This window comes from Spermophilus citellus, assembly GCF_964194105.1.
Source record: "Spermophilus citellus genome assembly, chromosome: 4".
Lineage (NCBI taxonomy): Eukaryota > Metazoa > Chordata > Mammalia > Rodentia > Sciuridae > Spermophilus > Spermophilus citellus.
Genome location: NC_138185.1, coordinates 219,022,063 through 219,033,813, shown reverse-complemented (window position 1 = coordinate 219,033,813; position 11,751 = coordinate 219,022,063). Strand labels below are relative to the sequence as shown.

Genomic DNA, 11,751 nt, shown 5'->3' with positions numbered 1-11,751 from the left:
ATTGATCTCATAGGCTATGCACAGATGCCTTATCAATTTATTTTTCAATTGTATTTTTAATGAAGTAGTCATTCACTCATTGTCATTTAGTTTTTTATAATGATTCTACTTTATAAAATATTTGGTTACAGAAAAAGAAAGAATTTTTGAAAAACTAAGAAAGCATTTCTAAAAGCAATTTTTTCAAATTACAGTGTTAAATTGATCTCTAGCTCTGTAGGGTTGCATGTTACAAGATCTTTGAAGTTTTACTGCATTTCAGCATTGTTCTTGAAGAGATATTCTGCCTACAATTAAAAAAGAAAAGTCAACAATTTATAAGATATTTATTAATAGTTATATATTTGTACCATTAATGCTTATAATTTTAAAATAAAAGTATGTAAATTCTTTGCTTCCAAATGAATAATAAAATTCTATTATGTAAGAATAAGTAGGGGTTGGATGTTCTTGTATACTGTGAATTTTAAGCTATTTCTCAAATAACCAGACCCACCATTTCTCTATTCAGGTGTTTTCCATTAAATTTCAGGCAAATCTTATTTTCAGACTGATATTTTAAAAAATTAAACCTCTTACCAGAAAATCCACAGGATCATCGGGTCTGACTTTACAACATTCATTCAGCCCCTGCATGAGGGTTGGCATCACATAGGTCATTAAGTAGTTCCTCAGGGGAACAGACTGAGCCTCCAGCAGTTCTCTTTCTTCCCGTTTTACTTCCTCTAGTCGCTTATTCTAAGAATAGAATGTTTGGAAGAGGCGGAAATGCACAGTCAGAAACGGTAGAACCTCTACACAACCCCGCCCCACTGCATTAGAACTGGATAATGCTAAAAATGTTACCACCTTATGATAAAGATGACATGTTCAGTCAGCAGAGAAAAGACATAAATGACGTGATCACAACTGTCTCGTCATTAGAAAATCAAAAGATGGATCCTTTCTGATACGAAAACATTTCTAGCTGCCCCGGGGAGGAAATAGAGCGCAAAATCACAGGAGTACTGCTGGGGAGTCCAGAGGGATTAGTACAGTGACCATGTTATCCCTGCTCAGTGCGCAGTGTGTGGTCCCCCTCTCTCGGAATAACAACTCCAGATTTCCTTTGAAAACTCCTGCCTTTGGGGCCTGTTGTTTTGGTTTTGGCAAGACTTAAGCCTATTGGGCTAGGTGTCTTCTGCCCAAGGGCATTAGTTAAGGGTAGGCCCATCAGGTGGGCTTTAGAATGAAGCCAACCATGGAAGGTAGAGCAGAGAGGGAGACCCTGTCTCAAAATAAAGTAGCATTTTAGGGCTGGAGATGTGGCTCAAGCGGTAGTGCGCTCGCCTGGCATGCGTGCGGCCAGGGTTCGATCCTCAGCACCACATACAAAGATGTTGTGTCTGCCAATAACTAAAAAATAAATATTTTTTTTAAATGTGGTGTCTTTTTAAATATTTATTTATTTATTTATTTTTCAGCGGGCACAACATCTTTGTTTGTATGTGGTGCTGAGAATCGAACCCGGGCCGCACGCATGCCAGGCGAGCGCACTACCGCTTGAGCCACATCCCCAGCCCTAAAAAATAAATATTAAAAAAATTCTCTCTCTCCCCCTCTCTCTCTCTCTTTAAAAAATAAATAAATAATAAAGTAGCATTTTTAAAAAGGCCTGGGCATGTAGCTCAGTGGTTAGGTGTCCCTGGGTTCAATCCCTGGTACAAAAAAAAGTGGGGTGGGGTGCGGGGGTAACATCTCCCGGGCTACAAGGAACCAGATGTGTGCTATGATGCCTGACTTCCCAGTTTGGGTATCTGGGTTTGCTGTCTTGCTGAGAAGCATCTCTTTTCAGGCAAAAATATCAGTGATGACTTTACCTTGAGAGTGACAAAAAAAAAAAATTGTTTGGCCAGAGAAAACGCTGTAAATAATATTAAAAGGTAGGTGATTAATTCAGAAAAACTATTTGTAGCACATTATTAAAAGCTAGGCTATTTTTAAGAGTTTATGTAACTGCACACTACTGGCCAGGCATTGTGTGCTTTATATTAATTAATTCTTTTTAATATTTTTTAGTTGTAGATGAACACAATACCTTTATTTTACTTATTTATTTTCATGTGGTGTTGAAGATAAAACCCAGTGCCTCATACATGCTAGGCAAGAGCTCTACCACTGAGCCATAACCCTAGCCCCTTAATTAATGTTTTAATCAGGTACAACTTCATGAAGTAGGTGCTATCATTGTTCCCACATTATTCATTTATAATTTTTATTTATTTTTATAGCACTTTGATCAAATCCAGGGCTTTATAATGCTAGTGAGCACTCTACCACTGCGAGTCACATCTCTAGGCCTGAATACCCATTTTACAGATAGAGAAATTGAGGTACAAAGGTAACTGTCAGGGCCACATACCTACAAAGAGAGTAAAGTGGGATTTGAGTGCTTGGAGCAAGTCTTGGAAGACCAATTGAGGTTATTGCTGTTTCTATTCTATTGCTTTATCAGGAGTTCTAATAAATAACAAGAAAAAGACAGCCTACACACAGTGACAACGAGCAACCTGAAACTTCAATTCCTAACCAAGTTGGAAAAAGTTGTCAAATTAGAGATCAGAGAATGAATCCAAATACAACGTGGTTGGTTCTCTTTATCAGTTTGACATGTTTGAACAAATTTGAGAAAGCCAGGTTGAAGGAAGTGTTGGGAAACAGCCTCTGTTAGATGATGTGTGAACCAGTTTACCCTTGCTGGAGGGCAGTGTAGAAATATGTATCAAAACTGGGGCTGGGGCGCAGTGGTAGGGCGCTTGCCTAGCACTTGTGAGGCACTGGGTTGGATCCTCCGTACCACATAAAAATAAATAAATAAAGTTAGGTCCATCTACTACTAAAAATATTTTTAAAACAACAACAAAAACAAAACAAACAAAACCTTGAACCTTGCCTAGTCTGACCCAACAGACCTTAGGAATTTATGCCAAGGCAATCAATCCATCCCCCAAAGATGTGTGCTGAGGACGTTCTCCCTCCCCTCGTCCTTCCTTCTTTCTAGCCTGCCTTCCTTCCATCTTTTCACAACATTTTTTTAGTGCCTCTCAGGCATTGTTCTGGGCACTGAAAAATACAGCAGTGGAACACGATGACAAAGATTCCTTTCCTCATGTAACTTGAATTCTGTGCAAGGAAAGGGCAAGAAACAAGTTGAACATATAAAATATATAGAATTGTTAGAGAAGAAAGTCAGAAGTACGAAAGGGTGTGTAACGTGGTGGGAAGAGGACGGGTTGAAATTCTACAAATGGTGGCCAGAAAAAGCCTCCTTAGAAAGAAACTTTTAGCAAAGTTGTGATGAGGCAGTCAGTCATGCAGATGGTGTGAGAAGACCAACGGGGCAGAGTTTGAAACTGGGAAAGATTCGAAGTGCCCGGGACACTCAGGACCTTGTGAGTAACAATGAGGAGAATGGACTTTTACCTAACGGAGCTGGACAGCCCATGAGGAGCTTTAAACAGTGATGCCCGTGGTGGAGCTGCAGGTTAGAAGCACCACTTGGCAGCAGCGGGGAGCAGTGGGAGATGGACAGGGGCAGAGAGGAAGAGCCGGGGAGAGGACACCCCCTAATTCTGATGAGACACACCGACCCTCCAGGAGAAGTGGAGAGTGTGGATGGATCTGAGTGCTGTTTTGGGAAGCAGAATTAACCAGCCTTAGTGATCTGGAAAATGAGGCTGACCACTTAGGTTAGATGGGTCAATGGAGGAAAAATCAAACCAAGTCAGAGCACGCAGCCAAATGCAGCACATTCACAGAGGTGTATGCTATTGATCCTACTGGCAGTGCCTAGTTTTTCTCATTAATTAAGCAAAAGACTGAGGATGTCTTTTTAAGATGGTACATATAATGGAAATCCATGTTTGGGGTGTTTCCATGACCCCTCTCCCCCCCTCCATGCTCACTCACCCACTCCTCCCAGCGGGCCAGCTTCTCTGCGGCCTCCATGGCCTCCAGGCGCTCATGCTCAGCCTCCGCGGCAGCCTCCCTAGCCAGGCGTTCCTCTGCAGCTCGCCGCTCGGCTTCGAACTTTTCCTCCTCGGTTAAACCATAATTTCGAGGCTCCCCAATCTCTTTGATGAGCTGTTTGATGGCAAGTCTGTTCTGAGCATCTTCAAGTTTTCCTACATCTTTAAATACGGGAGAGGGCAGACCAACACATACTTATATTCTAGGCCTGACTGCTATTAGGGATATCCTTTCTTATTATTAGCTTGTGATAGCAAATTACACAGATCACCACCCTGAAGTTTCCTCTTCTAGGGGACGACAGTTGAGAATTTCTATCCCCGTGGAATACTTATGATTCTCTGAAATTAAGCAGGAGGATTTGGGCTTGGGCCTGTCGGATTGTTGATCTGAATGGATGGACGAGGGAACGGGCTGTGCTATAGTTTGGATCTTGAATGTTCCCAAAGGACCATGTGTGAAAGGTTTGGTCACCAGTGTGGCACATCAGGAGGTAGAGCCTTTAAGAGAGGGGGCCTAGCTTATGTGGTGGAGATGCCAGATCTGATAATAAAATGAAATTATAAGAGCATTATGATGAAGAACCAGCGCCTGGGGAAAGGGTTAGCCCCCCTCCCAGCCTCTCCTCAGGAAACCTAATTAACCAGGGGTTAATTGGGTTGTAAATAGCTATCTCTAGGAGTCTGGTGACTCTCTCTTGATATGTAAACATATCAAGTTTTCAAGGCCAGAGATACTTCTTATACTTTTGTAAACTTTTTAGTTTTTAGTTTGTAAACTTTTTAGGGATGTAGCTACTAGTATAATTTTTTTTTTTTAAAGAGAGAGTGAGAGAGGAGAGAGAGAGAGAGAGAGAGAATTTTTAATATTTATTTTTTTAGTTCTCGGCGGACACAACATCTTTGTTGGTATGTGGTGCTGAGGATCAAACCCGGGCCACACGCATGCCAGGCGAGCGCGCTACCGCTTGAGCCACATCCCCAGCCCCTACTAGTATAAATTTTAAGTCACAATGCCAATTAACTGTTGTCTAAGTCACGATAACAACGCTCGCCAGTGTTTTCCTTTGTTCTGCACCTGTGAACTACTTATAAAATTTTGTACACGGTCCTTGGTCCTGAAGGTCAGGAATTCTAACCCACCAATATTGTACCGGGGCCCAGAACCTCAGAGCACAGGCTCATCTGGATCCACTGATGGACGAACCTGAGTTCTCCTGCTCTCCCAGTGGTGCTTGATCTGCTGAGCACAATGTCCAGGACACTTAGGTCACTGGGATGTGCCTTTGAAGGAGGTTTGGAGCTCTGGGCTCTTCCTCTGACTCTCCTTTGCTTCCAGGCCATGGGGCCAGAAGTTTGGCTCTTCCACAGGCTCCCCCATGATATGCTGCCTTGTCACAGGCCCAAAGCAACAGGGCCTGCCGGGTATGAACCAGACTCTCTGCAGCTGTGACCAAAATGGACTTCCTTCCTCCCCTCCCTCCCACTCTCCCCTTCCCTTCCTTTCATCTTTTTTGCTTTCTTCCTTTTTGCAGTACTGGGATTGGAACCCAGAGGTGCTCTACCCCTGATCTACATCCACAGACCTTTTATTTTTTATTCTGAGACAGGGTCTTACTAAATTGCCAAACTGGCCTTGAACTTGGGATCCTCCTGAGTAATTGTCATTATAATTGTGTGTCATGAGGGCTAGGGATGTGCGCACTCGCCTGGCAAGCGTGCGGCCCGGGTTCGATCCTCAGCACCACATACAAACAAAGATGTTGTGTCTGCCGAAAACTAAAAAATAAATATTAAAAAAAAATAATTGTGTGTCATGATGCCTGGCTTGTTATGATTTTATTTTATTTGGTACCAGGGATTGAACCCAGAGGCATTTAACCACCGAGCCACATCCCCAATCCTCCTTATTTTTTATATTGGCACAGGGTCATGCTAAGTTTCCCAGGCTGGTCAGGATCTTGCGATCCCCCTGCCTCAGCCTCCTGAGTTGCTGGGATCACAGGTGTGTGCCACTGTGTCCGGCTCATGCTTGGGTTTTCCTGGGAGGTTTCTGCAGAGAATGGAAGGTAGTGCACACCTGGCAACTGCTTGCTGCATTCTCACCTGCAGCCGCTGCTGTGCCTGACCTTGATCTAGACTAGAGACACAGCAGGTTCTAATAGAAGAGGGGAGGATCAGGGCCAGTGCATTAGAGAGTGAGCAGAAAAAGCGAAATACAGGCCCAACCTGCCACCTCCCCATTGCCTGACCTCTAAAATTCAGATGTACTCCCTGATGTCTCTAAGTAATCACAACCTTGATGTCACTAAGTGCCCTCAAGTGTTTCTTAATGGATTCCGTTTTAGTGGAGTATGATCTGCTAAATAATCTGCAACATCCACCTCGACCCTTGGAGCTGGGTAGCTGCTGTTGGGCCCCGTGATATCTGACCGGACCTCAACCAGCAAAGTTGCCTGTCTAGGAATGTGGTGTTGGGACACAGAGCTGTCTGGCTCGACTCCCAGATAGCAAGGCAACTCCAGGGTTACGGTGGCCTCAGTCCGCTGTGGGCCAGACAGGAGGAGGAGTACACTGGTCTACAGAGGGTGTGGTCCAAAGAGAGATGGGATAAAAGACCCACAGAGAAGTGGACTCCTGAGATGCAGAGAATGTGCTTCCCAGCATCTTTCCAGGTCCTGTTGCAGACCCTTATGAGGCCAGCCTGCATTCCTGACCTTCAGACACCCCCCCCCCCCAACGCCCACACCATGATCCGCTTCTCCCTTTGCTTTTCCTTTATCTCCCAGTTGTCAGTGTGGACATGAGGCTCGGTGCAATGGGCACGGACAGGACGGGCAGGAACACCACGGTCACTCATTCCTTCCTCCACCCACCTCGGTTTCTCCTCAGTGTTTCTCCTCAGGTCCTCCTGATCTTTCTTTCTATAAATAATTTTTTAGGCTTTACTGAAAAGATGACAATGACTATTTTTCTGAAATTCACCATTTTTTCCCTAGTTCTTCAGGTAAACAGTTTGACTTTCATATTAGTAGCTCTTACATATAAAGTGTGTTCCTTGTGCAGAAACACATGGGAACGATGGCAAACCCCAATCAATGCTGAGGGTGTAAAACAGAGAAGAAGACTTTACAGACTTGTATATATATTTTTTTTCTTTTCCAGTATTGGGTGTTGAAATCAGAAGCACTTTACCACTGAGCTACATCCCTAGCCCTTTTTGAGACGGGGCCTTGCTAAGTTGCTGCTGAGGCTGCCTCAGACTTGTGACCCTCCTGCCTCAGCCTCCTGAGTTGCAGGGACTATAGGTGTGTGCCACTGTTTCCAGCTTATTTTTCTGTTTCTCAATAGTGCATCCCGTTATGCCTTAGTATGGATAAACTCCTTCAATGCACCAGGCACTTTATCCCTCATCTCTACCATTCATAACAAGCCTCCAGAGTTGGTTATTTTCCTATTTCACTGATGAGAGAACAGAGCCAGAGCTGGATGAGCCCTCTGTCCCCACGGTCTCTTAGTTGTAAGCCTAACAGTACTCCAGGTTCCAAATGTATCCTATCTGCCAGGTTTGTTTTCCCCAAACCCAGAGAAGAAGTATCAAGAGCCAGAAAACTAGAAAGAAAACTGAAGGTTCGCTGAGCCAAGGGAAGCCGGACAGCTGTGAGGTGGGAGGGGACAGGAGTGTGGGGAGAGGCTGATGCAGACCCGGGTTCTTGAGCAGTGCTGCGTGCTGGGCTGAGCTGTGTGTTGTGGGAAACAGAAGGTGAGTCTGAGGTCTGTGAAAAGCGCCACTGCCTGGCAAGCAATGGGGACAGAACAGTGCCCCAAGAAACCTGGAGGAAGGGTCCAAAGCCACCAGTAATAAGAATGCATTTCTCCAAAATGCCTTTTAAAAAATAGGCCGATCTGGCTTCCATTTCATATGTACCCCTATGTTTTCCTATAATTCTTCCCCACCACCGTGTCCCCTGGTGGAACAACAGCCCAGAGGAGTGCCAGTCCACCTGTGGCTCCCTGAGCCCCAGCACAAGGTTATACCCCACACTCCTCATCCCCACCATCCCCGTCAGACGTGCACCCCGGTTGCCAGGGGTATCTGGGTCTGAACATTCACATCCCCCTGCAGTTCATTTCATACCAATATGTATTGGGTGGATTTCTATTTCATCAAAATAGTTTAAGACAGTCTCATCTTCAATATTCATGTCCCGGTAGTTGCTTAGCGCCCGGAGGAAGCGGTCCTGGCTATAGTGGGTTCCCGCCACAACGGACTCGGGAAGGTTCATCACCCGCTCCTTCAGGAACTCATCGGAGGCATCCAGTGAACACACGAATTCTGCGGAGAGGGAGAAGCTCTGGAGTTGGCCCAGCACCACAGAGCTGTGTATTTGTTGAGTGAATGTGAGATCAGAGTGTGGGTCAGAGGAATAAGCTTCCCAAGGGAAGTCGCTATTCCTGATATTCTCAACAATAGCACCAGCAGACATGAGTCCCAGGACACAGGTGGCCAAGTGCATCCCCAAAACATGCTACCCACAGAAGCCCGCTAAGCTTGGGAATCATCGATTTCTGCTCTGATTGTCTGGTTCACACCTCATTTACTTGCACTCTAAGAGCTCACTAGAGTGGAAAGTTAAGTGTATCAGGAAGGCCTAGAGGACGGTGTGCCCATGGTGTGTGAGGAACAGGTGTGAACAGGGCCTGGGGCTGCCACCTGTGTTAACAGTGGAAATAAAGGCTGAGGCCTTGGCTGTGGAATGGGACCCTACAAATCCATAATAGTCGGATTCTACTACTGTTCTCATCTGTTTTGCTCATCATTGGCCATTGGTTTTCATGATTTTCATGAGTAGTACATTTTGAAAAGGGAGACACTTAAATTCCTAAATTCTTGTATAATACTTAAATCAAAATTCTGTCAATAAATTTATTGGAAATTGAATCTATTTAAGTTCTAGGATGTTAGAAATCTAGGTAGAAAGTTACTTTGTTAATAATCGAAGAATTTCAAAATATGTGTAATACTATCTCTTTTTTTTCCCCCAAGTGATTGGGAGATTGAAATATTTCTAATAGTGAGTATTATACTTGATTCTCCAATTTTCAAAGGACTTTACTGTGATAAAATATACTTACCAGTAGGTGATTTTTTTTCTTTTTTTTTTAAATTTTTTAATTTTTTTTTTTTTTTTTTAGTTCTCGGCGGACACAACATCTTTGTTGGCATGTGGTGCTGAGGATCGAACACGGGCCGCACGCATGCCAGGCAAGCGCGCTACCGCTTGAGCCACATCCCCAGCCCCGGTGATTTTTTTCAAAGTTCCTTTTTTCCACATTTTTTATTCTTGCATTAAAGTTGTACATAATGATGAGATTTGTTGTTACATATTTGAACATGTACACAATCACAGGTCTTTATGATTCAGAGAGAACTTCAGGATTTTGCAATATCTCAAGACGATTATTCAGAGCACCTACTGTCTTAACCTGGTGGGAATGAAACTGGACCTGAGCTCATGGTAGTGGGGAAATCCACGGACTGATCCCGGGGAGAGAATGCGTCCAGAACTGATGTCATAGAGTCAAAGGCTTCATCACTGCCGTGAAGCATGGATGCTGTATTAACCATTTTTAAATTTTTCTATGTCTTATGATGTTTTGATGTCTTGGGGGGGCCTCTGGCCTAGAGATTCCCCTGCTCCCAGAGCTAGCTAGTTGTGAGTTTCTGAAGACAGAGGCAACTTACTGGGGGGCATCCAGAAGGGCGCAGGCAGCCAGGGCAAGATGGCAGTGAGGAGGTCGGGGCAGGGCCAGGACAAAGGAGCACGGAGAGGGCCTTCCAAAGAGGTCAACTTCCTGATTGACAAAAGTACTCGTGGACACAACCAGGGGACCCGATCAGACATACACTTCCATACTCATGCTCCTAAGTGGGGGATCCAATAGAAAAACTAACACAGATGTGTGGACAGAGGGGACACCAGTCAGTAATACTGATGAGAGTGTGGACAGAGGAGGAGATAAGGAAAGGAGGGAATTTCAGAGACCATAAAAAGAACAGGCCAAAATTCCCCACCAGACTCCCAGCTCTGGGGCCCCTTTTCCATAGAGAAGTCTGTCTCCGCCACTTTGCAGTAAACCTGCTGCTTGCCTGCTCTCTCTCTGTGTCCTGCTCTTCAATTCTTTGCTGAACGAAGACGATGAGCCAACACCCCTAGATGGGTTTACTTGAGAGCAACCCCCTCTCAGCAAGCCATCACCACTTGACCTAACTCTCATGCCATGTCAGGCTCTGCCCTGCCCCAAATCATCTCAGGGCCAGGCAAATAAAGACCACCTCTGGGCCCCAACTAGCCAACCCTGAGCTTCCTCTGGTCTGCCTTGCTTTCCCACAGAAACCCTAAGAAAGGTTCCATGCAGCCTAGACCAAGTCTGAATGGAAACCCTTCCCTTTTTCAGAAAGGTAAACTGGGGTTTGGCTTTTGGATCTGGTAAACCTGGGTGTCATTCCTGCCACATGGCACTGTGAAAAGGTTCACCCAGCTCAGATCTCACGCGGCACATGAGAAGCTGTTAATCAAGCTGAATTTTATCCAGTTACCTCAGCAAGAGAATTATGACTTACTATGGAGTTTGCAATAAATTAATGAACATTACCCAGAAGTGTTAAAGTCTCATAAATAGGATACTTCTAGTTATTCAAAAAATATCAGTTTTACTCTTTAACTTTTTCCCCAAGTGTATACCTAAATTAATGAGACAACCCCTCCTTTTGGCATTTTGGGTTTCTGCCATTGGTGCAGAGCCCACAGACAGACAATAAACATCCATCCCTGAGGATACCTGCTTTCTGGTGATCTCAGAGCTTCCAGAAGCTTCTCTACAGCTATCAACTGTACCCCTTTGGTGCCCGCTCTAGCAGGCCCTTTCAATTACAACCCTGAAGTAAGTTGCTGAAAATAGCTGCTTTTATTGATCACATGACTCAAAATGATTCCCTATGATTCACGTCATGCGAACTGTCTAAAAGTGACCACAAAACTTTTTAAAGGGTCACAAAGTACCTGCTCATGCTCCACGAATCCTGTTGTGGTGGACACGTGGTTTATGCTTCCATCTCCAGTGCGCTGTGAGACATCTGTGTCCAGACACCGTGGATTGAAGTGCTGCGCCTTAAGTCAGTGGCCAACAGGAAGGCTCTCGCCTGACTGTCTCCACTCAGGGTCACAGGGTCTTGGTACCAGAAACAGGGGGCAAGGGGCTGCGGTAGCCCAGGCCCCTGTGGGCTTGCCAGGTGACTCAGTTCCACACCTTCACCAGGACAGCTACTGGCCACAGGGGAGAGAAGCAGGACTGCTCTCCACTTCAGAACCTCAGTGTCTCTGACATTTACCCCTGGTACACTCCCTCCTTTCCAAGTTTGTGCTTGTGTGTATCTTTTAATTTTTTCCTACAAATAGATCTATTTTATTAAACTCAAAAAGATTGTTTTGGCACAAGAGATGTTGAATACCATTCATTTAAATGTGATCTTGGAGAAATATCTTAAACTTACCAGGTATAATTAATTTATCAAAGGGATGCATTTTGCCTTTGACTTCTTCATCCTCCTCCTCATCTTCCTCTAAGAGAACAAAATATATGAAGTAACATTTATTAACATATTACTAAGGGTCACAGCAAGAACTTAAATATCCTATCTTAATTTGCAAACACTAATGAAAACTAGTCATCAATAGACAAC

General features: G+C 44.5%; 1 protein-coding gene across 4 annotated transcripts in view; it reads right to left on the bottom strand.

The window, feature by feature from the left end:
- Nucleotides 1–248: 248 nt before the first annotated feature.
- Nucleotides 249–11,751, bottom strand: part of AK7 (adenylate kinase 7) — a gene marked incomplete at its 3' end in the record, with an annotated part of 70,449 nt that continues 58,946 nt past the window's right edge. For 2 of the 4 annotated variants that reach the window (XM_081293473.1, XM_081293475.1), the window contains 5 exons: nucleotides 11,563–11,631; nucleotides 8,146–8,343; nucleotides 3,949–4,169; nucleotides 580–738; nucleotides 249–287 (listed from right to left, as the gene is read on the bottom strand). In XM_081293473.1, the coding sequence (XP_081149599.1) occupies nucleotides 249–287; nucleotides 580–738; nucleotides 3,949–4,169; nucleotides 8,146–8,343; nucleotides 11,563–11,631 (686 nt within the window). The remainder of the gene's footprint in view (nucleotides 288–579; nucleotides 739–3,948; nucleotides 4,170–8,145; nucleotides 8,344–11,562; nucleotides 11,632–11,751) is intronic. The other 2 variants (XM_081293474.1, XM_081293476.1) reach the window with 1 other exon arrangement.